At 44.7% G+C, this 27,905-nt stretch overlaps 1 protein-coding gene across 1 annotated transcript in view; it reads right to left on the reverse strand.

Moving 5' to 3' along the window:
- Positions 1–26,644, reverse strand: part of LOC128795234 (calpain-5-like) — a 50,250-nt gene extending 23,606 nt beyond the window's left edge. Inside the window, exons 1-4 of the mRNA XM_053955843.1 lie at positions 26,088–26,644; positions 24,566–24,827; positions 18,352–18,438; positions 17,359–17,531 (exon numbers count right to left, since the gene is read on the reverse strand). Of these exons, the coding sequence (XP_053811818.1) occupies positions 17,359–17,523 (165 nt within the window). The 5' untranslated portion in view covers positions 17,524–17,531; positions 18,352–18,438; positions 24,566–24,827; positions 26,088–26,644. The remainder of the gene's footprint in view (positions 1–17,358; positions 17,532–18,351; positions 18,439–24,565; positions 24,828–26,087) is intronic.
- Positions 26,645–27,905: the final 1,261 nt, after the last annotated feature.

Consider the following 27,905-nt stretch of genomic DNA (forward strand, 5'->3'; position numbering starts at 1 on the left):
CCTCAGATGTCCAAGAAAAGGGAAAGATGATTTTTTAACAGATTTAAGGTCTGTCAACTGTCTCAGAGAAAAACAGAGATTCAGTCAAGGGAAGAAGAAACAAGAGCAGTAATTGTTTGCCACTAAGATTTGCAAAGGTTTCTGTGGCATTTAGAGCTTACTTTCTCCAGCACCCTTTAAAGAACCCAGCCCTAGCATGACACGTAATCCACTTTTGCTTGGACACGAGACCTACAGAGGCAGGCACTATCAGACTGATCTACTTAAGCCCAGTCACCATTCCCTTAAATTCTTTAAAGCAGGTTGATTTCTGTCAGGGCTCAGGATTGTTTCCATTTTCTTCCCTTCTCCCACCCTCACATCATCCTGAGACAACTCCTGTGGAGGCAGTGTAGGGAAGCAGGGGGAAAGGCAATTCTTTCTAAACATGGATGGAAAAATTCAGCTTTGGCTGCAGCTGACACTGAACCAACCTCATCCAAAGGAAGGCAGCAAAGACAGCACCCTGTGCTCGTGGAGCTGAAGAGGTAAATGGGGTTGTCCATCCTATAATAAATCCCAGCTGTGCTGGCATGGCCACAGAAGCCCTCCCCAGAGCAGGCTGTGTGCCAAGGCATTTGCAGTTAGCCCCAAGAAGCAAAAGGACCAAGCCCAACTGCACTGGATACTCCAGTGCATGCAAAAAGACCTTTACAACCTTGTCGTGGCTGAAAAAATCTGCCTGTGGAGTGAAAAAAAGAGAAGTGACCCCACAGGGGGAGGTTCTCAGAGAAATCTCCATCAAAAAAACCCAGGGTCAGATGTGACCTGACTGAAACAGCCCTTGCTGGGATCAGGAGGGGGCTTTGGGCAGTGCTGTTACACCCTGTAAAGCCACAAAAGGCAGGTTTAGCTCAGCTTTCTGTCTGTACACCCTGAGCTCAGGATGTGCAATTCCTCTGCAAACTCTGTGCCCAGCATCCAGCAGGATCAGCTCCTGAAAGTGAAATAATGCCCAGTGCTGCCTCAACAGAAACTGAGCAGCACAGGAGCAAGGGGAAGGGCATGCCAGAGCTCCAGCCTTGTGTAAAAGAAAACTCAGCTATTTGGGATTGAGAAATGCTTCTTCCCCCTCCTCCCTCTCCACTAAATCCTCTTACAAAACCAAATGCATCACAGACATTTTTATAGTGTTCTTTTTTTCCTTTTTCAGCTTGGGGCTAGTGGTGACTAATATTCAGTCCATGGGTTTCAGCCTTGCCCTGCCTATGGGACACGTGTGTTTTGGGAGGATCTGAATCTATGTTTTGGAAGAAAAAGCCCAAAAAAACGGAATTGGGCAACATGGTGTGTGTCTTGGCTGTCTGTGGGTTTCACCTGAGCCCTGGAGCAGTGCAGCTGCTCTCTCCAGAATGCTGACAGGGCTGGGCAGGGCTCAGTGATGGGCCCTAGGGCTGACCTTTTCCTGAACCTCCTAACAAAGTGTTTGCTGAAGCTCTGCCAGTCCTCTGCCACTGCGGCCCAGAAATCACCCCAGACTACAATGAAAGATTTGCTGTTCTCCCAGAACCCTCAGACAAGGACAAACCACCTCAAATCACCTCTTGCTGCACTATCTGAGTTGGTGATGCTACACAACTGCAGCACATCCATAACACCTCTAGAGAAAAGCTGTCTTGTTTGAGAAGAACACTTTGTTTCTCTCTCAATTTACCAGAACACAGCCTTTGCCTCTTGCCTTCTTCCCCTTGGACCTATTCCCTTCCCTGAACTCGGTACCACAATCTGTGTGACTTTTCCTCAGCAGCAGCAATCAGAGATGCCATTCTTAGGACAGGATTCACCTCAGGCAACATCAAATTCCCTCAGCCAGATGTCCAAACTCCCCTGGAAGCAGAGCTCAGGTCCTTTCAAAGGGCAGTGCACAGACATTACCCTGCCACTGCCATGGTGCTGTGACACTGGAGAGAGCCCTGTGTCTCTACTGATCAGATAAACCAAGAGTTCACAGCAATTCCAACCCCCATGAAACTTGATTTTCAGCTATTCCAAAGCTACAGCAACTGTGACATAATGAGGGGGGAAAAAAATTTAATCAAAGTCCCAATTTAACTGATTAAAAATGTGTATGTTTAAGTTTCCTGGGGAAAAGTGATAGTTTTCCATCCTAAAGGGACCATTTTGGGGTCACTAATCTGAAGTTTTCTTGCAAAATGCTTTTACAAGGATTTGCTGTTATTTTGAGGTGGTAATGCTCCACGAAAAACAGGTAGATGTAGTAGCAGCATTTGAAAGAAAATCTGAATGTAGCCATGCACCAAAGCAGGGGAAATGTTTTTGCATTAAATGCAATAAAAGAGGATGGCCAGGGACAAAGCCAGGCCTTAGAGCAACTCCCTGACATCACTTCCAGAAACACCCTAACGTGGCCGAGCTCAGACATGGGCTGTAAGGCCACTCACTGTTCAGCTCCAGCTTTTTATTGCTTCCTCAAAACATGTTTGTCTGTCAAATTCTTGGACAAGTTTCCTCAGATGGGGAATAAAAACAATAAGAAAAGGAGGTTGGAAAAAGTCACACACATTTTTTCACAGCACTGACATATTCAGCACTGGACCAGTGTGGAATAAACTATTCCCAGGTCAGTATTCCTGACTGTCCAGCTCTGACTGGGGAGGAAAATATTTGTTTGCCTGATAATGAGCATCATTTTGGCTCAGGGGCCATGATCTTGTCCAGTCTGACCTTCTGCTGTGTCTCAGGGGGCTGGCAACTGATGCAGATGGAATTCTCCATCACTGCCTTTTCTGAGGAAGGGAATTTGCTGTTTACAAAAGAGTATCAGGCAGATTTCAGCAAAGTCACTTTTATTTTTTTTATTATGTTGAGTATTTTGTGGCAAAACTAAAGTCAAGTCATCTAAACATTGTCTGGAGTGAAAATTCAGATTAGTCTGGGAGATGATTTGTTTTTCCTGAAAGGAGATACTTCTCCCTTGCCAGTGGCAATGCATAGACTACAAAGATTAAAAAGCATGAGTCTAAACACCACCTTAAAGAGCATAAACCCCTTTAGTAACAAATTCCTCCTTTCCACATCATTTTTCCAGCAGGGCTTGCCTTCAGCCTAGATTCCACTATCTACCAATCATGGCATTTATCTCAGACACTTCCTTAAGGATAAAAAATCCTTCATCCTCTTCTCCCAGGCTCCTCATCTTTTTCAGACTGCACCTTGAGCTGTTCTCCCACTTATTTGCTTCAAGCAAAAATACGCCTGGGATAAGAGCTCAAGGCATATCCAGTGAAACCTTGCACAGAAACCTTTGGAATTGTGATCCACCCCACACCATTCTGGACTAGATGCTTGCTTCATAACATAAAAAGAGGAACTGTAAAACAACATAAAGCCCTGGGCATAAGGCACAAGCTTCTTAGACTATGAGCTGTATCAAATTTTGGATTTTGAAGCGGTTTTTTATAGAAATTTTGTTCTAGCCAGCACAACACAACTTTGCTGAGCCTATGAAGGTCAGAGTCTGTGGAGGGTCGCTGTCCCAGCATGACACACATCAGATTTAAATTCTAGTCTGGACATCCTTTTTGGCAAAGATCAGCCTTAGAACATGTAAGCCAGAGTATTTTTCTTTTAGGAATATAGAAAGTTCAAATTCTAAGCTATAAAAATATTGCTTCAAAAGTGACACAGCAGCATTCATTTTACTCCTGAATACTGGAAGCACTTTTATGTCTCAGCCAAATCAGTGTGTCACAGAATCATAAATTCACAGTAACTACCAGGAAGGCTTTTATTTACACATCTTGAAAACAAACAGCAGCTTCTATCTCTAAAACATCTTTTTAAACTTTGTCTTGGAAGGATTTTCATTCAGCAATAAAGTTATCAGCATGTGAGATAAGTTTCTTCAGTTTTGAGTGATGACACTGAAAAACCCACATCAGTGACTTCCAAAGATTAAGCAAAATCACAGTTGCTGTATCTGCCAGGCAATCAAGCCCATGCTTTTCCCTCTATGTAGATGATTTTGTCTTGCACAGATGGCTATTAGAGTACTAAAATGAATAAAATATGTTTGGATAACATGCTCTTATACAAAGTGATCTTGAGGATTTCTTCTTTCCAGCCTCAAGAGAATTTCCAGGCTAAACCAGTCTGAATGTGCTTTGTCACTTTGTCTGCATGTCACTTTGGATATTATTATTGTGCAACGTAAATGCCCAAACCATTGAAAAGCCAGAGGAACCTGGCTGCTTTAATCACTTAAGGACTTGTGAAAACGTGGAGCTCTATCACTGTTTGAACAGTCAGTAAGTTTCCTAGCACCATTAATGATCATTAATTTTGGATTCTCTTCTGCTTCAACCCAAAACAAAGAGTAGAGCAGATTCAGTCAGACAGATCCATGGACAACAGCCTTTGGCTGCCTGGGAGGACTCAGCCTCTCAGGGTGTAGTCAGAATATTTACTTGGTCATGATTTTATCCCAGTTGAAGCACAGTGAGTTTCATCTTTGTGATGAAATTGTTCAGACATTGAAGAGACTTCTTGCTTGCAAAGACAGAGTAGTAAACCTTTTTCCTTATTTATATCAAGCTGTTTCTTTCCATAGCTCTTTCACTGCTTGAGCTAATTTTTGATTTTCCCATTGTGATATAAATACACTGAGTTGAATTCACCACTTAATTTCAGACAAATTTCTCTGTTAAACACTAACATGAGTGCCATCACTGAGAAATTACCCTCCTGATTCACCAGCTTAGAAATCTTTGGAATCCCAATAATCTCCCTCCTAACTTTTGCAATGACTACTGGCAGCCATAGGAATATTCACCGTGCCCAACCTCACAGCAGTTTCCAGAGAACATAAAGTGTTTGATTTGGAATTATGGAGTTGCAGCCACATTCTGGGTAAAACTAAAGGGATCCAGACCTCCAGTTCCTCTTGTGTGTTCAAAGCACCACAAAATTTCCTCTAAAGATGAAGATTCTCTCAGAATATCTAGGAATTGCTGTGAGAACGTCATCATCTTTATTGAATCGGGGACTAACAGAAAAGTGAAGTCAGTGAAAAACCTAAGGAAACATTTCTTAACTCTCAAAAGGCAGGAGAAGGGCCTGTTTCTAATAATGTTGAGGTTTGTCAGTGTTGCTTTTCCCTCGTCTTACAACATAAGTATTTATGGTTCAGCCATTATGCTCACTGGGGCCGACGTTGGTTTTTAATTTTTTGCAGATTTTGGAATGTCTGCACAAGTAGCTTAACCTGGTGTCCCTGTGTCTTCCAAGCACAGCCTCCCCCTCAGGGTATGCAGTTTTCAGTCCACCCAAATGCAGAGCTGCAGGGCAGATTCTCAGCTGTAAATCATCATCACTTCAGCTAAAGGGCTGATGGTGCTTGCAGCTTGAGGTGCTTCCACCTCTGTCCACAGGCAGATACAGCTTTGGTTTGGTTCATGAGACATTGATCATTTTAGGAAATAAATGTGCTCGTTAAGACCAGGAAGGAGAAATGCCATGGTTGGATTACATCTGAAATATTTGGATTAAATTGGAGTTATTCCTCTTACAGTGCAGACACCAGCTCTTTGACCAGTTAGATCATGTGCCCAAATGTGAAAAGCAGCTTTTAGGCATCTGTCACTTCTGAGGAGTTTTATTTGTGGAGAGCAGAGTCAGAGAGTGAGGGAGGAGGGCAGTGCTGCATTCACATCTCCATTTAGGGAGGAAAATCAGATGTCCAAGGCTTAAATGCCTTTATCTGAAGGGAGGAGCAAACAGATAGCAGTGGTCATGCACAGAAAATGCAGCTCTGCACAAAAATGGATTATCTATAGGGTTATCCTACTGACCCAGGGTGAGAAAATTCCTGAATTTTTGTCTTTTATCAGTCCCACAAGTGCTTCCTTAAAATTGCTGTGGTAAACTTGCAGCAGCAAGAAAACTCCAAACGTGCACACCAAAGCTCAGCCCACAGGTGGATCACAGCTAAATGAGATTTAATTTTTTATTCACCATCACAGGACTGAAGAATTAGTACAGTCTTAGGCAAAAAAACCAACCCTATTTTGCTAATTATTCACTGTGTCAGACTAGAAAGTGCTGTCCCCAGACAAAAATCAGACCTCAGTGTGCTTTATACAGCACAGACACTCTTTATTAAGCAGATCTTGGGGAGCCACTTGTCCACCTCCCAAGCTCAGGAAGGGTCACCTGGAGCAGGAGCGCCCAAATGTCTCCTGGACAGCTCCAGACACAGATTCCATTTCCTGATGCACACGAGGAGCTCAAGGTGGCCTCTGCCACCTCCAAGGCTGGCCAAAATTCAGTGTAGTAATTGAATAATTGTAAGATAATTGTAAGATAGCATTTGCTCTTAACAAAAACGTATTTTTCCCGAGAAACAACATTTTATTTCCTGAAAGCTGGGAAGTAATGTAAATTCAAAAGGGTTTAGCCTTTGTGATTAAGGTAGAAAAATTGCCACATACAGGCAAGAAAGCAGTTCTAAAAGGTCCTTTCAGCTGTGCAGGAGTTTTAAAAGCTTTGTTTTAGCCAAGAAAACATACATATTTATTTAAACTTTAAATAGAATTAATCTTGAAGGAAACACACATTTGGATCACAGGAACACAGCATGAAATTCAAACAAATTACTCTGCAAATCGGAGGCAGGATGGCTTACTAAACCTCAAATTCCAGCTCATCCCAAATACCCTTTTAAATATGGAAATAATACGACAAAAACATGAAGCTCGTCACACAGAAAGCATTTTTTGGATGTGGATGCTTTCCACTCTTACTGAAGAGTGTTGACAGAACAATACCTCAATTTCCTTTGCAACTGGCATGTTTGGGCTGTAATTTTCGCTTCAGAGAAGTCAGACATTTAATTCTTTTGGAAGACTAAATCAATGAACTGACAATTACTGTAAGAAGACTTATGCTAGCAGGGGATATGATCCTCAGGCTTTTTGTTTTACAGTCTCAAAACAAATTTTACCATGTCATTCTTACCATCGCCACATCGCCTCAGGACAAACAGAAACTGTTTGCGAAACCAATTTTCATCTAATGACAACTGAACCAACTAAATAAAACATGACATTTTAAAGAAACGTTCAGAGCCTTGGAGTTGTACTGTTTGTTCTCTAGAAATGACATTGAGGTCGTTTAATGTTTTTTTCCTATAGAGGAAACAACCACAACATAAGAAAGACTTCATCCAATCTGAGGGAGGGAAATACAAACTGGAAAAAGTGCCAAGAGAGAAGATAACAGAATACTGGCATCTGGAGAGCTGTCTGCTTGATAAGCATGCATGTCTGTCTTGGTTTGAAAAGACAGGAGTCTGAGAAGGAAGGCAAGGGCCTCCCGTGAAATGGAAAAGGTAAACCCCCTCCCTCCAAATTACCACAATTTCAAGATAAAAGGCTCTCAGGCAAAGATATGGAATAACAGTTCTTTACTAGGAAAAAGAATTAAAAAATGTAATTAGTACATACAAAACTACTGATAGAGTCAGAAACCTGACAGCCTGAGGAGTCAGGGTGTTGGTGATAGTCCAGTTAAATGGTGGCTGCTCCTCCTGGAGTGGCAGATGAAATGCTGCTGAAGCGATGATCCCGTAGAAGGGTGTAGTTTTCTCTGAAGGTCTGGTGATAGAGTGGATGGGCCTGGTCTTCCTCTGGGAATCCAGTGAAGAGGCTGAGTTGCTGTCCCAAAAAATGCTGATTTTATGCAGGTAGGGATGCTTGGCTCCTCCCTCTGGGTGGAGCATCTCACAATGGGATGATGTAACTTTATCAGTCATGCCGTGAGCCATTCAATGGCCCATTAACAGCAGATATCTCCCCGGAGGGAGACATTGTGCTTGGAAGAGATAAGAAAACTGCCCAACAGAAGATACCTGCCCCACCTCGGACAGATGGCAAATAGAATATATGCTTATCTTACAAGCCAGAACAATGTCATCTACAAATGTTTGCCTTTAATTATAGTCCTGGAAGACTTGGGTGAATAATACCACTGAGCAAGCTGCCACTTTCCAACCGTTGCCACTTCATCCTATGGAAATAAAGGGTGGCCACTGTGGGGTTTTTGCTTCCTGTCAGGATGCAGCCAGCAACGAAGGGCACAACTAAAACCAAAGAATTTTCTGATGTGACATCAGCAATGGGATTGGGCCATCAAAGTGATGTCATATGGGGTTCACTCAGTCACCAGGCTGTACTGGAGAGGTCAGACCTGGAGGCTTTATGGTGCCTTGCTCATCTCTTCTTCTGGGCAAGCCCCATCTTAACAAGATTTTCCAGGCAAAATAAAAAGAAAATGATGGATTTCATAGAATAAGGGTGAGCAACCGCTCAATTCTGGGAACATTCTGGCAATTTCAAGAAGAAACGTGTCACAACTTCCCCAGCTGAAAACATTAAGGACAAAATATTATGGGAGGAATGTTTTATCCAGGCAGAAACCAAGATGGAAATATGCCAAACAGTGTTTTCATGATGCCTCCCATTCTCAGCCTGTTGGGGGACAGACAAGGTGACAAACAGAACACAGCAGGATTCCCAAAACTCTGAAAGAAGCCAGGGACCAAAAACCCTGATAGTAATGTTGAGGTGTGCCAGCATAAATCACTGGTGGGACTAAAAGTGAATTAAACTATGTTTATAAGTTTCTATTGTTTAGAAAAGGACACTTTCTTAAAATAACATTCCCTAGAGAACAAAACAGTATCTCTTTCAGTCTCAATAGAGCTTCTTAAATTAAACACTCATCTCAAAAAAAGTGAGGCCCTCCCAAGTTCTGGAGCACTGTGTGCACCCATATTTTCATTTTACAAATTAACACAAGATCTCTTCAGGGTGAAGCACTCTGCCAGAGCTGGGCATCACCAGCCTGCTGCAGAAAGCTGAGGAGAGACACAAAATCCTAAAAGAGTGTGGAATTCCTGATCCTGTTTCTGGTGGACCTTCACAGACACAGAAATGGAATTTTATCAGGTTCTGAGGGTTTCTGGTCTAGAGCCACAGCACACTGCACTCACCTCAGCCTGGATGTGGCCTGCAGACCCTGGCCTGGGGAAATGGGACCTGAACAAGGCTTACACAGCTGGACACGACCCCCAAGAGTGGAATCCCAGCCCCTGCCAGCAATAAGTGCTGGGAGGGACTCAGGCAATGAAGAGATCCCTCCCTGTTTGTTTGGCTGTGTGAGAGGAGCACCACATGCAGCTCTGCTCCACTTTCTGCCTCCAGGAACCAAACAGCTGGGAAAGAAGGTGCTTAACAACATATCTGCAACAACCCTTTGTGTCAGGTGACTGCTCAGCCCAGTCACTTCTCCTTGGACCCATCCTCTTTCCCATCACTACTCTTAGTACAAAAAAAAAAAAAAAAAAAAAAAAAAATTCCCTTATAAAACTGCCACCATTCAAACTCTACAGTACAGATTCTGCTTCACCCTTCAGCATCATGCTTCCCCATTCATGTACACACATCCATGTGCACATATCCATTTAAACACACCCCTGCCTGCCTGCTCGGGGTTCATGCCCTCACAGCACACCATCCAGGCTTTATTTTTGTGTTAGAAATTGGGCTGGTCTCATCACAGACAGAAATGCTGTTGCAAATGAATCAAGATTTCAGCTTGCTGGGGGGGTTACATTGTGTAATTGATAATTGTATGTGAAGTTTATATTATTTAATTTAAAATTCTCTTTAGCAAAATGCAATCCAATATGAAGTATTTGCTGTTAACAGGATTTTCTCAGGGTCCAATGCCCGTCAGATTTCCAGAGACAAGCCTGTTAATTATTACTTTGAGGCTTTGGTGACAAAGGTTACTTTAGAATAACAAAAGGCCAAACCTGCAGACAAAGTCAACACGCATTTTTCAGTTTGCCTGGTGATAGCAGAACACCTGCAGAAGCTGAGGCAGGGCTTGCAGCAGAGATGTCATGGCCATTGAGAAAGGATCAGTGTCACGTTGAACATGAATTAGCACAGTGGCCATGGTGTGGGCATTTCAACCCTCCCATCCTCTTTTCCTGGGGTCAACATAACATTTCCTCAACTGACTATTAAGTACTTTTACTATATTCAACAAGGTATATTTTGTGGCAGCTCTTCTGCTGTGGCAATAAAGGCCCTTCCCTTTGCACCACAGGTTGGCTCCAGAAAAGATTAGCTAAGAAATTAATGAATAATAATATTAGCCTGGAACAGGAGACTCCTTTGGAGTCTTCCTGGTTCCTCAGGAGGCTGCTCTCACATGTTGTGAGCTATCAAGCACATTTTACATGCCTGATGTAACAAAAATCCTCCTGTTTTGTTCTTCCTTTTCCAGCCAGTTATGAAAAAAAAAAATCCTGAATGAACCTCCCAGCTGTGAAACACACAAACACACTCCCAAAAAAGAAAAAAAAAAAAAAAATCCACCTTTTCAAGTTCTCATCCAAGAAAGGGCAATGGACTGTAGGAAACAGCTGCCTGGAGCTCCCTACCTTCACCTGCCAGGGTGCTAGTAGGTGCCACATTTTCTCTTCAGAACATGTTCAGTGAAAAAAAAAAAAAACAACCCAACCTCAAAACCTTAGGAGAAAATAATAATGGGAGAAGGGAAAAAACAAAACAAAGCCCACAGTGTTTTCAGTGAATTGTTTGGCTGGACACCATCAGAACATGCTGTTCTAAGTACCTTAAAAGACCAACAAGGGAAAGCCCTTCAGGGCTGAAAAATGTTTCTTTGTCTCCAAGACAAAAAAAAATCCAATAAATATTTCAGCTTTATCAGCACATTTGGGGAAAAGTTACAACATTAAAATTAAAACCAAGAAGTATTTTAACCCAGTATTTCCCCCCCACAAAAAAAAAGTCATTATTTGTCCCTTCCATTTTTACAAAATGTGTGTGCTCCTCAAAAAGATCAATTACTTGGAACAGCTGAGACTGTTCTTAACTTCAAAATGATTACAGGATTGTATTAGGGTAGCACAAATAATGACAATGGTATTCTGTCATGATGTGCTCTATGAGAACTTCCATTCTTGGTTGGTAAAATGAGAATTCCAGTTACTTTTTTGATCTCGGTAGATCAGTGCATCCTATATGTATTTGAGTTATTAGAACATGTATTTAAATTACATTTAGATTTCAACATCCCCTCCAAGATCCTGGCTGCTAAATGCTTTAGAAAGTTTTGAATTTCAGTGAATTCCCATGGATCTCAAACACCAAATCACAATTTGGTGAAATCACCCCATGGCAAAACCAGGTGACCACACTTCTCTTGAAAATGACCTCACATTTCCAGCTGCTGGTGAAAATGATCCAAATCAACTGATTTCACCAAATAAAACAAGAAAGCAGATTCTGAACACAGCCGATCCAGAATTTCAGCCACACAGGAAGGGTAAGACTTGTTTTGACCTGGATTTGAAAGAGCCTGCCCTCCACTTTTGGACACCTCCTCCCAGGAGCCCAGTTCCCTGGGACCTTAGTAAACCCTGCATCTCCAGTCTGTGGATCACCAGGATGCAAGAACATCAACAGCTCACAGAAGATCACTCACTCCACCAAATCCACCCTCATTAAACAAATAAGGCTCCCCAGGCAGATTTTTAGTCGCTCCAACAAAAAAACCCCAATGTTCAGAAGCCAAGTGCCAGCACTAATTTTACCCTTAAAGAAATCCAGAACACGATGAAGCCCTGCCCACCCCGGCATCTCAGAGGGGTGGCAGCTCATTGTTCTACCCCCAACACGCACCCACCACCCCTCCCCTTCCCTCCCAGCTCCAAATTAATTCTAACAACGTGAAGACAATTCGACTTAATTGCAACTGCACCATCTCCTGCAGGATCCCGCTGCCAATCCTGCCGTTTGAATGTGCGGTTGCCAGGGCAACGGCTGCGAAGAGGATGCTTTTGTGCTGCCACTTGCATCCTCGGGAGCCGTGCCAACCTCGGAGCTGCCGCAGCTGGGATGGGGTTAACGCCTTCCTCGCCGGGAGCCGCCTGTCCTTCCTGCCGTGGGCAGCCCTCGGCAAGCAGCTCCTCCCGCTCTGCAGAGCGACACCTGCGCGACAGGGACAGATGGCTGCAGCTCAGCTCGACAGCTCCGAGCACCCAGGCTGCTGGAAGAGCTCCCCTCGAACGTGCAGCAGTGCCAGGCTCCGTCTGCAGGAGCTTTGGGGTACACGGTTTGTACTTAATGAGGAAAGAAAAGATACTCAACCATCATTTAGGAATTATTTTCTTCTGGTGGTTTCCCTTCTGCCTGTTGTTGTCCCCTCACCCACCCCCTCTACACTAACAGAAAACTGCACCATGTCTGCAGGACTTCATGGTCCCTGCCTCCACAATTTTAACCTAAAAACCATGATTAATGTGTACAGAAACCTCCCCCTCAGTCTGTGATTGTCTTCCAGGGCAGACTGCTTCCCAGAGCTCAGCTCTTAATAACTTTCCTATTTCTTTAAGATGAAGAGTTTAAACTTAGGTCAGAGCCTACTTTGCCTGTGAGCTTTTATACCACTTTTGAGTCTGCAAGGCTTAAGCCCTTCTATAAAAGTTAAGGTGCACTGCAATCATTCTCTTTATATACACACACATGCAGTTAACAAAGAAATATCTGACTTTAAACTTTTCCACAGATAATGAGCTATAGCTGCAGATCACAAGCTAAATCTGCTTGTAATGGCAAGGAAAGCTATTTGCAACAGTGGCAAACAGCCTCCTTGCTAGTGCACTCACAACTAATTACAGCATCCAAGATGCCTGTTGAAATGATCACCAGTGTCATCTAGAAAGTCCTAAAATCCTCCAGTAGCCCTGTGCAGCTGCACTCATGGAGTGAAAGTCTGAAAGTCACCCACTGAAGGGTGCTGGACTGTCTGTGGAGGACAACATCCATGGTGTTGAGATCCAGGATGTGACAGACACATGAGGAAAAGAAGCCAGTTCAGGACTGATTTCATCTTAGTGCAAAGCTGAGTCTTTCACAGCCCTTTTCTGCTACAAACAGGTCCCAGAGAAGCCCAGCAAACAAGCAAACCACAAGACACTGGCTCACACAGCCTCCAACCTTGAGACCACCTTTGTGTCCCCAGCTGTGCTTGAGGCACATGACAGGATTTGTGAGCTCCCTCAAAGCTCAGCAGAAGCTCAGCACCTTTTGAAACACATTTCCTCACCTCCCAGATGCCACATGTGCCATTATTTCCAGTGCAAACACGAATGTCAGCACACAGAGCTTTGCAACTTGTGTTTACCTACACTTGAACAAGAGCCAATAACCACCACCAGCAGAGAAATGTGGACAATCCTGGGATAGGCAGGGAAACAGAAGCCTAAACTTCAGTTGTTTCAATACATGTAGCCTTTGCTGAATAAGTAATTTTTTCAGGAAAATAGTAATTATATAATGCAAATCTTTAGGGGTGAGGAGGAGAAGTGGGGAGGGACCCCTATTCTAATTAAGCAAGATGATTGCTGTTGCTCCATATTTTTAAGAGGAAAAAAAAAAAGGGCTGAAGGAATTTAAAAGGCACATTCAGATGTGGAAAGTGATAATTTAACCACGAGCCACACTCCAGAAGGTTTTGGGGCATGGAGAGGGGATCTGGCAGACCAGGTAAGCGTCACTGCTCAGGGGGGCTGTTACAAGCCCATCACTTTGTCTCACAGGAGGCAGCAGTGCAGCTGCTCTGAGAGGAGTGCACATCACTGCCATGCCAGCTGATGGCATTCCCCTTTAATATCCTCTCTCCTCCAGCTCTGGATTCCCCCAGGCCCCATCCTGGCAGATATCCCAGGGTGTGATGAGCTGTCACTCCACTCCATGCCCTGAAACTGCTCGTGCAGTGGTCATGCAACTGCTCAAAGCCTGAGGCAGTGCCAGGACACCTCCCTCTCCTGCAGGCACCACTGGGCTCCACACGAGTCCCAGACATAAGCAGATGTCTCTGGTCTTGTTCAAACTGGAAACAGGGTCAGACAACAGTGACACAGCTACAGAGGAGACAGAGGAATTAAATGATGAGGAGCATTACATCTGAGGGACATTTAACCCAGGCCTGCTCACACCTGACAGCCAAATCTTTCATGACCCTCATTCCATGAAATTTATGACAACTGGGTTACTGTTGAATATTCTGGAGGACACTGAGACCACGAATCCTGTCACTGTGGAATAAAGAACATTAATGCAAAATCTGTAAAGTTCACCCAGACTAAGTGCCCACACAGGGATTTGCCCCAGGCTTCCTCTGCCTTCCAAATGAGAGCAAAATCTTAAACAGCTAACAAGGTAGGGGAAGGTTTAAGGTTGTAAATATGAAAGATGTTTCAGCTCCTGAGACAACGGATCATTTCCCACCAGTTCGAAGCAAACAAAAGCTGATGCTGCCTCCCATAAACATGTGAAGGTGCAGAAGTCAGAGTCCCTGAATTCTCTGGCACCAGAGAATAAAGGTTGGATAAATCACCAATCTGCTCATCCCACACACCCCAATTTGGGAAGTGGGGAGACACTATTCCATCTATTCTTATCACTGTATCATTCCAGAACATAGTACTGCCTTATTTCCTGGACTTTTCACTTGCATGGTGATAACCACCCCTGAAAAGGCTGGCAAACTGGTGAGAAGAGTGGAGAATGGGGCCCATGGCACGCAGTGTTTCCAGGAAAAAGGGCACTTGGCTGTGCAGATGCAACTCTCCACCTTCTGCCAGGTATCTGACCTTTGGAGTTAATGGGAATTTAGTCAAACAGAGCAGTGTCCCTCTGTGGGCTGGGACACAGGAGGGGTTTTTGGGGAAGCAGATCAGCAGCCCTGTCTCATGGTGTCTTTCTGTGCTGTTTTCCTGGACACAGACCAGCTCTGTCTTCCCAGAACATCAGGGTGCAATCACAGCCCTCTCATAAAGAGAAGATGCAGATGAAAGCAGAATCAGGGCTTAAAAAACACGGGGTCAGGCGGGGAAACCAGGAAAGCACATGATAAGAGTCTCATTCTGTAGGATCAGACTATTTTCCTTTGTGAATAACTAAAGAACACAGTTTATCTCTGAAGCAAGCTTACCCACTCTTTCCTCACATGCCTGCCTGCCCTGCTTGGGAGATCACTGCTGTTTTTTTAACACTGACAAAGATGTCCTTGAGATTCCATCCTTTCTGTGGGGTCAGTGAAAAAGTTCACACAAACCCGAGGTTTAGTTAAAAATAAGACAAAGCATCCATTCAGCAGTGACAGGAACTCCTGGGTATTTTCAGCCCATGCTGAGCAGGAGGCCGTGTTAACCATGACAGGTGGCCAAGGATGTCCCCTCTTGGCAGGACACAGCTGCCCCCAGCCCCACTTCAGCCTGGCAGAGGGGGGAAACTCCAGAGAAATCACAGGAAAAGGGCAGGGTGATGCTAATATCAGTGGGCAGAAAGAACGTCCACTAACCAGAGGGAATGTTTCTTACTCTTTTTCCAACAGACCAGCAGGTTTTCCCCACAGAGAATCTTCCCAGGAGGCTTTCTGCATGAACTGAAGGGCTCTGGAAGATGCTGCACCTTTGAAACGGTCATGCTCAGCTCAGTTGTTATTTCACAGGTTGATTCTCAGAGGAACTGGGGTATCAACAGAGCCCAATGTTCTGAAACACCAGCAAAGGATTCACGTACCAGGAGAGGTTTAGATTAGATACAAGGAGGAATTTCTTTACCAAAAGGGTTGTCAAGCACTGGAACTCACTGCAGTTGGAAGTGGTTTTTTAGAGACCTGGTGCTAAGGACATAGCTTAGTAATGGACTCAGTAGTGTCAGGGTAAGTGTTGGACTCAATGATCTTAGAAGTCTTTTGCAACCTAGAAGATTCCATGGTTCTGTGTTTTTGGCATCAGCACCAGAATTCAGCCTCTGAACTTCTGGCTGGCAGAGGCCAGGGACTGGTGGGATGTGGTTCAACATCTCAGGAGTGTCAGGTCAATCTGTGCCTGGTTTTATGATAAATGATAATAAAATTTACATAAACAAAACATTAATTAATATGTGAGGTTTCCTACAATAACATCATGTTTCATGGGTAATAATTGAATGCAAAGCTAATCACTGACCTACAATTAGACTTCAAACCACTGACCACCACCTTGAACAAACTCATACCCACAAGAATGGCCCAAAATGGCATCCTTGGCTAGAGTTTAGCTCTTGCTTCACATCTTTTATGAAGAACAAACACTCTTCCTGACCTCACTGAGAATGGTTGCGCAGTATTTCCTCTTCTAGGAGGGGATGAAAGACTCCAATAAACAGGAGAGTGCTCAGAAATAAAAATAAACCCCCAGACTTTGGAATGTCTTGTTTTTCTTTCCCAAATTTATTCTCCCCATTCTTCACTCTCATGTCTTACTTGGAAAACTGAAATGAGAATCAGGAAAGCAACCCTTGGACTGCTCACTAAAATTCCAGTAGAGAAGCTGCTGTGAGGAATGAGCACCACCAGGAAAGGAGAAGCAGCCTCAGGCCATCCTGGCAAAGAGAGCCCAGCCTTGCTCAGCCTCGTCTGTTGTCCCCTGTCACAGAACAGCACCAGCTGCATATGAAGGACGTCACATTGGCATTGTGTTTTCTAAGGAAAGACACCCAAGTCTGTGCTTCCAGAAGATTAATCCCAAAAGTGGACATGGGTGAAGTAAAGGAGTGATTCATCATGCTTAAGGGCAAAAATACTGCGTGCATCTGGCTGGAGGCTTCCACTGTCCTCTCCATTACACTTGTCACTGTAAGAGAACAGATGACACTGATGGAAAGCCAGACTGGGAATGGGTTTGTGTTCTTCTGAATTGTTCGCTTATGGCTGTGAACTGATTTAAAAATACATGTGAAGCCTAAAACCTCAGAGCAAAGCAACTAACAGACCCCGAATGTAGGTGGTATTAATGATTTGAAATGCCTGCTACATTAGTTACAATTCAAAGCAAATGACGTATTTGTTTTCCTGTTAAGATGCCACTAAAAGTGGCAAATAGACACAAGCATTCTTGGTTGATTACAGATAATAGCTGATCATTTGGCACAGAAAATCACTGGTGGGTAACTAAGGTTTTACACAAGTCAGAGACAAAATCCACTGTGAATTCAGCACAGCCATGCAGAGACCAGAGCTGGCATCAACCAATAAAGGAAAACTCTCCACTCTCTCTGGGTAGAACTTGCTGCTAAGCCTTCACCAGAACCAGACTGAAACAGCTGAGGGAGAGGGTGGCAATTCACAACAGAACACAGCTTTGCTCAGACACCTCTTGGTGGAAGTGTCTGTGCTGGAGGAGACAGCAGGACTGAAAACACATCCATCCATTACCTTTGGCCGCTTCCATTCCACTTTCCCTTTTGCTGCTGAGTCGTAGTAAAGGGATTCATCCGAGGCTGGAAACTCAGGATCCTCAAAGAGCCGGCCCTGCTGGAGGCACTGCCCCTTCAGCTCGTGGTACCTCTGATCTCGGAAGAGCTGCACTGATGAAGACATCTTCCTGTCTACATAAGATCAATATTGGACAAACCATGAAGGCTCGTGAAAGTCCATAGCTGATACCACTCCCTGGTCTTTAACAAGAGAGCATGTAACTTGTTCTAAATGAGGTCACTGATTTATTTAAAATAATACAAAAAAACCCAGATTATAAATCAGATTATGTTAAAGACTAGGAAAGTATAAACCCAAGAAGATCTTATAGATAAGGATCATACTTTTGTCTGAACAGAAGTCTTATCAGGAAAGAGCCCAGGCCAGGCACAAACCCAACATTTTGCTTTGTCTAATTGATTGGAAAGGTAGCAGAGTGAGGCTTGGCTCTCCGTCTGTACCATGTGAGAAGGGCTGGGCCATCTTTCTGTCCTACATTCTTCTTCTGGCCACTAGAGCTCAAATTATCTACTCCAAATCTTATGCCTAAAAAAACCAAAACCAGATTTCCACATATCTCCATCTTAATTTAAGTGGCAATACCTTGGCTTGTACTATTGTCTTTGAACTTTATGTTACATTTCAGGGAACTGAATTCCCAGAAGAGGAAAATATTTGCAAATAATTGATGAGAACTAAAAGTATTTTAAAAAAGCACAACAATGGCAAAAAACCCAAACAATGTGTTCTCAGACCTTAATTCCCAGAATCCTGATTATCAAACTTGGCAGGTTTATGGTCACACCCACAGAGCTCAAATAAATTGCTTTAAAACATTTTACAAATGAGACATCAATTACAGAAATCACTCAGGGTAGTTTGAAATTTGGAAGACATGAGGGACACTACCTCTGCTTCAAGAGAGGGAGTGGTGAGAGCATCTGAACTTACCCTGTTTGGAAAGGTCCTGTGTGTCAGGTCCTTCCCTTTTCCTTCTGGACACAGGCTGGAATTAGAGATGTATCTCCCCTTCCTTGCCTACAGCAATAAAGACAAATGCAGGTTGAATTTACCAACATCCTGCTCTGGAGCATGGCACCACATGGTCCTGGCAGCCACTGGCTGTGTCCAGCTGCAGGGAGCTCAGCTGGTGCTCCTTGAGCCACCTGCAGCACAAATGGGATGAGATTCCACAAATCTGCAGGAAACTAAACCAAGCTTTTGCAGGTGTGCAAGTGAGCACAGCAAGAGAAATATAGAATAGTAACGAGGAACACTTGGAAATGTCAAATTTATCGTGGTCTTTGTTCTTGTGAGTGAAAGCTGTTTGTGGCTGCCCCTGGATCCCTGGAAGTGTCCAAGGTCAGGCTGGATGGAGCTTGGAGCAACCTGGGATAGTGGAAGGTGTCCCTGCCCATGGGGACAGGATGGGCTTTAAATCCCTCCTCACCAAAGCCATTTTGTGATTCTATTACTTTCTGGTTACTTATCTCCCTCAAAAAAAAAAAAAAAAAAAAGTCTCAAGGCCTCTCACTTGCCAGGTGGCCTCCCAAGACACAGCAAATAGATTTGCTCCACCCAGAAACCAGTTCTTCAAATTCAAGTGTTGAACAACTTCTCAATTTTACAGAGGTACCTCAGGGATCACAACCAAATAGTCTGACTAATTTGGGTGGGATATAGATTATTTCATGATAAGTGGCATTCTTGATCATTAAAATCCCCCATGAGCTATCTAACATTCTAAACCGAGTCTATTTGTTTTTAAAATAGCCCCTGGGTGATGAGGTTTCTGTCACTGCCTAATTCATTGAGACAGGGTTTGCATGACCTCATTCCCCTGCCCTTTCTCCCCACCTATCTGCCAGACAGGATCGTGAGTCCTTCCAGGATGAGCACTCCATTCCACACCTGGGATGTTCTGTGGCAATCACAGAAGGTGGTGATAAAGCACTGCCTGCCTCGCTCTGGGCTGCACAACACGGGAAACACAACAAGGAGGAGGCCTCTCCTGCCAGTCTCTCATCCTGCCCCTCTCCAGACTCCCTGTGACATCTGCAGTGTGTTTTAGGGGCTCAGGCTCCCGGGGCTGCTCATGCTGGCCCCTGAATGTTTCACCCCCTCCCAAGAGGCACCCACCACCACCTGGAGAACCAGGAAGAACCCACTTTCACAGGAACCCAGAGCTGCCCATTTTAAACTCAATAAAAATATCTTTCTCGTTGGAAAGCCCTCCATCAAGAATGTCAGTGCAGTTTCTATACAACAGCCTGGTGGTTTGAGTGCTGAGGATGGAGGAGCAGAGCTGAGCCCACATCTCCTGGAGTGTTCACCTACCAGGACATGGCCTGAGGCAGACCTGGCTCCCATTCCAAGGTTTATTTTTGAAGCAGCTCCCAGGTTTTGACCCTCAGTTGATGACTGAAGCTCCCAAACTAAGAAGCACACTCCTTCCTCCCTCCTCCAGCTGGGGCACATGGCAGCAGAGCATCCCCTGCTCCACACTCACAGCTTTACCCTGGCTCAGCTGGCACTCCAGCCTTGCAGTGCTGAGGAAACACTGCAGGGCTTGGCAGCTGCTCTGCCAGGGCTCCCTGCTCTGCCATGTGATACAGAATCAGCTGTGCACAGTGGACTAAGAAATGCAGTCCTAAAAATACTGCAGCCCAGCTCAGAGACACTCTGTCGTTCTGCAGAGAGAAGGGACCACTCCAGGGGAGGGACAGAGGAGAAAAGAAGGGGTTGAAAATGCTGAAGAGCTCTACAGGTCACCCAATCCCCCGTGGTATCAGCAGAAGTACAGGAGGTCTCACGTCACTGAGCTTTCGGCCTCTCAGCTTTTAAGTTTTTCTCTGCCCCTCTGTTTTTCCAGAGTTTCCCATTCTGATTAGAAAAAAGGGTTTCAGCAGAAGAGTGAAGTGGAGCTGGTGCAGAATCCCCTCTTCAGCCTGACCACAGAACAATCTCAGTTTTACTTACAGTTTATTCTCAGAGGTGATTCCTCTGCCGGAGCCAGCCAGAGCACAGCTAAATCACATTCAGCACTGGGCAAATACCAGCTCCTGGCCTTAGGAGCAGCCATAAATTAAAGGGACATTCACTTGAAATCCAGGTATTCACCAGAGCGTTAAGGTAAGCTTTGAGTGTTAAACTACCCAACAGTGTCTCTTTACACTCACATTTCCCTGTCTTAACCTTTTTCCCCCCCAGCTGCTACACAGGAGATCCACAACAAACAGCACTGACTGTCCAGACCTGCGTGTGGGGGATAACTACACCCTCCTTATCCTTGAATTCATGCAATAAATACACAAACCTGAACAGAATTCACCTGCTCTCATCCCAGCTTTGTTACTCTGTGTGACCAAGTGACATGCAGGGTAAAAACTCAGGCAGAGCAGTTATTGCAGCTGCTAAGCCCAGCCATCCCTCCCACTCCCATCCCAGCCCGAGGGGTGCAGGGACAGCAGGGCTGGGTCTTTCCTAACCAAACCCAGCACTTTCAGCCCCAGAGGCCAAGCAGCTGCAGAGGGTCCTCGGTGCCAGATGAAACTCCTCTGCAAGGAGGAGGCCTGATGTGTTGTAACACATAAATTCTATCACACACCCCACTTTGCTGTTCCAGCTGTAGGACTCCAAGGAATTTCCATGCACAGCACCAGGACTAAAAGGGCAAAGTGCATTTCCAGGCAGGATTTAAGGCCGCAGTTGGATACAGCTTTGAAAATGAAACTGCGTCTTCCAGAAGTGAATCCTGAGTTCAGGCCCACATTCCTGCTGGTTCAGGAGCCCCTCTCTGGGAAGGCCATGGAGGGGTGCCAGAAATGATGCACACAGCCATATTCCATGCTCTGGGGTAGCCTCCCAGGCTGAGAGAGCTGGGCTGCCTCAGCCTGCAGAAGAGAAGGCTCCAGGGAAACCTTAGAGCAGCCTTTCAGTTCCTAAGGGGAGTTTATAAAAAAGAGGGAGAGCAACTTTTTACATGGGCAGAGAGTGATAGGACAAGGGGAAGTGGTTTTAAATTGAAAGAGGGGAGGTTTAGATTAGGATACCAGGAAGAAATTCTTTCCTGAGAACTGGCACAGGTTGCCCAGAGAAGCTGTGGACTCCCCATCGCAGAAAATGTTCAAGGCCAGGTTGGACTGGACTTTGAGCAGCCTGGAAGATATCCCTGCCCAGGGTGGTGGAATGAGATGAGCTTTCCAACCCAAACCATTCTGTTATTGTATGAACCCAGTCTGAAGATTATTGTCCATCTGCAGATACCAAGTTGTCACCTTAGCAGGAGTAACAGCCACACCTGGTTCTCAGGTTTCTCTTTTGTACCTGCAGTTGTGTGCCTGTCTTAACAGCACACAAAAACCTCCCAGCTCCAAACTCTGCTCCTTCAACACTGACTCCTCACCAAACCTCAAGGCCACTGTTTGGACTAGGAGAGCAAAACAGCGACTCAAGTATTTCACTGTTTGCAAACATAGTTCTGTATTTTCCCAAACATCTCTCTCTCCAGTTTGCTTCAGAACAATCAAACCAGTGAATGTCTCCAAAAAAGCAGGCCCACAGCCAAAAGCTTTAAATTACTCTGAACTGGTTTTCTGTAAAACTAATTAAAGGAACTTCCAGATCTCCAGCTGGAAAAGGTTATTGCTCTTTCTTGCTGTGCAGAGTGATCACAGGTCCTTACAACACAATGACTTTGCAAATCTGTATTAAGTGCAGGGGAACTTAAAGCAGTTGAAAATCTTCCACTTCATAAACACTGTGGTTTCATGATCTTGGCTGTTTCACTGCTACTGCTGCAGTAGAAGCATCTCTTCTGGAGAAATTTACTCATTCCAATTCTTTAAACAGCTCAAGACATTAACTGGGAGGCTTTATGCCAGACTGGATCTCCTCTCTTCCTCTGCATAAGCCAATAAAAATGTATAAAGTCAGTGTTAAATCCATGCTGTGTGGATGTGCAATTGCATTTGCAAGACTCTGATAAATTCTGATCAAATCTGCTGCACAGGATAATTTAATACTGCACCCTGTCCAGTATTAATGCCTGTGATCCAGGGTTCTCAGTAGTTTTGGATGGCAGTGCTCTTCCTGACTGGGTGAAGCACCAAGTTATTGTGTGCTCTGGGGATGCCATGAGTGTGTAGCATTAACCCTTCTTTCATCCACTATTTGGATTTTCCAACAAAATAAGGTTAATTTGACTGTTTTATGGCCTCAGGATAATAAAAAAACTCAGGACTTTTACAGGCATTTAAAGAAGGTTTCTCTGTTAGCTCAGCTGAAGAATTACCTACGGGAAGGTGACACAAGCATTTGCCTTCTTGCAGAAACAGGACCATGCCAAACTTGTTATACTGTGCAGTTTTGCCACACTTCAAATCGAGAAAGGAAAGCACATATTTTCATCTGGGAGTATCTGCCCATATCCTGTCACTTCTAGGCAGGAATGTGGGGGAGAGTAACTGGACATCAGGAGCCCACAAGCTGTTTGCTTTCACAGACAGCAACATGGCCTGGCAGAATCAACAGCCTATAAAACAAAGTTTTGGTTTTTTTTTTCCATAAAATTAATTACAACACTAGGACTGCAACAGCACAGTGCTTAACCTGGTTTTTCTTTCAGGTCTCACTGGGATAGGAGAGGTTCTGTGGTACTCCAGCTGGGAGTCAGAATTCAAATTGCACTGCAGAGAGAGGGTGCTGGATCAGGACCAAGCCTGACATTTCCTCAGCCCAGGAGTGGAGCAGGAGCTCTGCCAAGAACCTGTCACTGAATTTCACAGCTTGTTCTCTCTCCATCTCTCTATCTCACCAGTTCCTGGAGAGATAAAGTGCAAACTCATTCTGACCCTTCAGGATGGGAGTACAGAAGCAAACAGCTGCTGAGAAAAGCTGCCCTTGCAGGTGACTGTGCCCATGGGGGAACAGCTGCATCTGGCATGAGCAGAAACACCCCGCATTTGTAGGGCTGGCTGAGGGTCAGGGGTGTGTGGGATCTTTTCAGCTTGAGAACTGAGTGAAATCAATACACACCTGTGATTGTTCAGCACTACAATGCTGATTTCATAGGCAAAACCACTCAAAGTCCTGGCAGAACACACTCAGAGAGGATAAACTCTGGCTGGACTCCCTCTCTCCCCTCCTTGCCTTTCCCATGGAGTTTATCCCCAGTAGTTGCCTGTGAAACACTTTTAACTGTTCTCTCCCCTCGGGCAAGGGCAAAGATTTAAAAAGCAATGGCATTAGCAGCAGACCAGATTTTTGCCTCCGCCTGATTTCCAGGTGAAGCCTTCAACAACATCCTGAAGTTCTTTAAGATCATTGCAAACAGAGACAAAACCATTGGCTCCTTTCAGGATTTTCCAAAGTGCACGGGTGTCCTCATGCTTCAAGAAACCTCGTCCTTCAGTGGCTTCCAGTATAGCCTCAAAATCAGACACATTTTCAGTTAACATCAGAGAGGTTAACATTAATCCAGTCAAATGATCTATTAAAAACTCTGAAGAAAATGCAAACAGCATTGTCACTTAATTCATGCAAGCCAAGGCTTTGTGCTGAAACCACAGGAAACAGCTTTCTTCAGAATTCCAGAATTCCTCTCCATTCTGCCTTCTCATAAAAGTTAGTTTAAATAAAGGGATTGCAAATTAATCAGTAACTCCTTATCAGGCCACTCCATTATTTTATATATCCACTTATCAGTTATTTTAGATACAGTACAAAAACCTCTCCTTCCCAAGAACAATGAAATAAAGTAAAAAAACCCAAAAAACTTGAATTTCACAGTGAAAGAATCCACAGTGAGAACTGACAATATTTTGGAAGATCAGAGACAGCATGGCAAATGGAATTATATGAGCAGAGATCAAATCACACTTTCTCAGTCTGGACCCTTTCTTTGGAATAACTGTAAAGGATGCCTGTAGAGAGAAGAGTGGAACTGGTTATCTGAGAAGAAAGGAAAGCACCCATGCTTTGGTAATAAATCCTGCAATAAAGTTTGGCTCAGAGTTAGCACAGAGCTATGACTTTCTGAAACAACTATATGTTGAACAATTCAAGTAATCCAAAGCATTTTCTCACTTGGCTCGTTAGGGTTCACACAGAGTTTTCTTTCCTGGTGACAAAGGTGTTAATCAGTAAACACCAGTCAGGCACTCACCTGGCTGGGCTCAGCCGCTGCTGGGGCACAAGGAACTCCAGAGTGGCTCCTGCAAACACGGATCCCTCGGATTCTTAAGGAGCAGTTCTCTGGGCTGTACCACGGTCACATCTCCAGGGGGGTGTGTGGTGGGAGAACTCTTCCAGGGATGTCCCAGGGACACCGAGCTGACCAAAAGTGCAGAGCCTCGTGTGCTCCTGACTCACAAACCATCAGCTGCGGCGCGAACCGTGAACGAACTCTTGAAGGAGATAAGGCCAGGCTGTTTGGCAAGAGTTGCAGAGTTTATTTGGATTTTTTTTTTTTTAAAGGATTAATGTGCACCGTGAAACAAAAAAACAAACTTACATTCCTTATTAGGCTGCACAGCACTCATCCTTTTCTCCCTGTCCTAGTACAGGAATTGGTATCACTTTATGGGGGTAACAAAGTTTAGAACCCAGAAAATAATACATTTCTCTGTGCTGTAATAAAATAAAAAGTAGGACACGAATTCGCAACAAGAAGTGGTTTTGGAAAAACAAGCCCCTCTCCATACTTTGCTCAGTTTTAATTTCCTTTGGGCAAATCCTGAACAATTTTGATTTTAATTTGACTTGAATTTTTTTTCTGATTTAAGGATGATAACACCTTTATTTTGCCATTATGTGGCTTTTATTTGTATTTTAGTAAATGTAGTCCCATTTTTGAACAAGTGCCATTTCAAAATGCATTACAAAATTTCATCTGTACTATAGTTTTATATATTCTCCCCAGTTTTCTTCCTCCATTTAATCCTCATTTTAGCATAACTGGTCTAAGTTTACAAATAGGTTCATTCCTTCTCCTCAACATTATTACTGATCAAGTGTCCTAGAGGAGATTGGATCTCAGGGGGTGAGTTATACTCACAAGATACTCTGAAGACTATTAAAAAGTATCACAAATTTCTGTACTGCAAGGTTCACCACAGGACTATTTGCTCTTTTACCCCAATTCCTTTTGAATGCACGCTGAAATTTGGACTGAAAGTCCTGGAAGCTGCCACTACAGTTTTACTATTTCATGAGTTAAAAAGCCTTACATACTAAAGCCATGTGTTTCCAATTCCTGATTGAGTAAGTAGCCCAGAGTTTAAATCATAATAAAAAGCTGATGCCTGTATATTACACGCACACTGTGATTCATTTGCACAGCTGAGGGAAGAACATGAAAACTCCCACAAGAGCACAACAAAATTCCACTCTGTGAGCTGATAATAATATTCACAGCTTATAAGACGTGTTCTCACAGTAGCTGCCTTTGCTTTGATCCAGTGCAGAACCAAAGCATGAGAACTTTTTCATGTGAGTGGCATAATCCAAGAATTGGATGGGATTTGTCTGGGCTGAGGAGGAGCTCTTGCTGGAAGTCTTGTCAGAAACAGAAATTCCTTTGGACAGGCAGCAAGATGAGCTACATGGATGACAAGTAACGGGAAAAAAAAACAACCTGGAAAAGAGGTTTGACTTATTGTGAACCATTTAACCTCACAACGTCGTACCTGAAATGCTTGAATGAGCCCCGCAGCCTTTAGCTTCCTTGGTGGATGTGTCCCCTCCTCTGGATGAACTGGTTTCCATCCATGACTGTGCTGCATCTCCCGGTGTCCCGAATTTCCTCACTGCTCTCCTGCACAGCCTGCAGGCACCCCCTGAGCAGTGCTCCACCATGCTCTCCCCTGCTCCAGATGCTGCCTTCCAAAGCTGACTCCTCCTGCAGCCTCAGCAGCAAAGCAGAGCCCAGAGCCAGCCTGTTGTGTAAAGAGACACCACAGCACAAGGAACCACCAGAACTTTTGCCTTCACAAGGTCTTCTATACCCCACATCTGTATGTTCAGCACCTTGAGCTCAGAGCCTGGTCGTACCTTCAGAAATTCCTGCCCATCACATGCATGCACACTCCACTGCCAGGTTCTTGTGTCCCACCAGAGATATGTTCACCTATTATTCACTTAATTTCATGGGGCAATTTATTAATAAACCATGAGATAGTTTCCAGCAGAGATTCAACTTAAATCCTACATGTTTACTCTATTCTTTCTAATTTAAGCAGTTTGAACAAAGAAGAGCCCAAGAAATCTGAAAACTAAGCAAGATTCACTGAAAATTTTCAGAGTTGTGTATCCAGTTGTGCCTGATTTTGCTCAACAACACCATTTTGAACCTGGATCACTCATCCTTCGCATTGTGGAATTTTGGTATCAGGTTCCTTCCTACTTTCTCCCAAAGCATAAATGACAGGAGGGGTTGGAGTAAAGGATCAGTCCCAGACTGATGGCTTGCTAGCACTGAACCTTCTGCACAGCCCTGAGTTAAAGGAAGACAATCCCTAAAACAGAAGGCACAGAAGGGGCTGTGCTTTGCCCCTGTCTACAGCTGTCACAGCAGCTGAAGTGTTCAGAGCAGGCTTTATCCCCCAGCTACCTTAACTACAATCAGAAGAAAAATTTCTAAAAAGACAAGACAGGATTTGAAGTGGGCGTTTGGAGTTATTTTTCAGGCAAGCTGGTCACGGGGGAAGGAGGAGCAGGGGAACAGCCCTGCGAGGGAAGGGCCCCAGGATTTATTTCCCTGCAGGACACACACTAAATCCACCCTGCCTCCCTCCTGCGAGCCCGGGCAGGGGGGACGGGCCCGCTGGCCGCGAGGTGGCGGCATCGCCCAGGGATGCGAGGGTGGGAAAGGCAAGGGAGAGCTGGGAAAGGCAAGGGAGAGCTGGGAAAGGCAAGGGAGAGCTGGGAAAGGCAAGGGATGGGTGGGAAAGGCAAGGGATGGGTGGGAAAGGCAAGGATGGGGTAGAAAAAATAAGGCAAGGCAAAGGAGTGGTAGGCAAGGCAAGACTAGGGAAGGTTTAGAAAGGCAAGGGAAGGGAGGAGTAGCTAAGGTGCGATAGCTCCCTTGCCTTGCCCTGCATATTCCTCCCTTGCTTTGAGTTCCCTTGCCTTGCCCTGCCTACTCTTCCCTTCCCTTCCCTTCCCTTCCCTTCCCTTCCCTTCCCTTCCCTTCCCTTCCCTTCCCTTCCCTTCCCTTCCCTTCCCTTCCCTTCCCTTCCCTTCCCTTCCCTTCCCTTCCCTTCCCTTCCCTTCCCTTCCCTTCCCTTCCCTTCCCTTCCCTTCCCTTCCCTTCCCTTCCCTTCCCTTCCCTTCCCTTCCCTTCCCTTCCCTTCCTCTCACCTTTCTTTGCCAAGCCCTGCCTTGCCTTGCCCTTCCCTTGCCTTTTCTAGCCCTTCATTGCCTGGCCTTGCCTTGCCTTGCCACCCCTCCCTTGTTCTGCCCACGTGTCCGAGTCCAGAACATCCCTTTGGCTGCTCTGGATGCCT

Source organism: Vidua chalybeata, chromosome 14 (genome assembly GCF_026979565.1).
Source record: "Vidua chalybeata isolate OUT-0048 chromosome 14, bVidCha1 merged haplotype, whole genome shotgun sequence".
Lineage (NCBI taxonomy): Eukaryota > Metazoa > Chordata > Aves > Passeriformes > Viduidae > Vidua > Vidua chalybeata.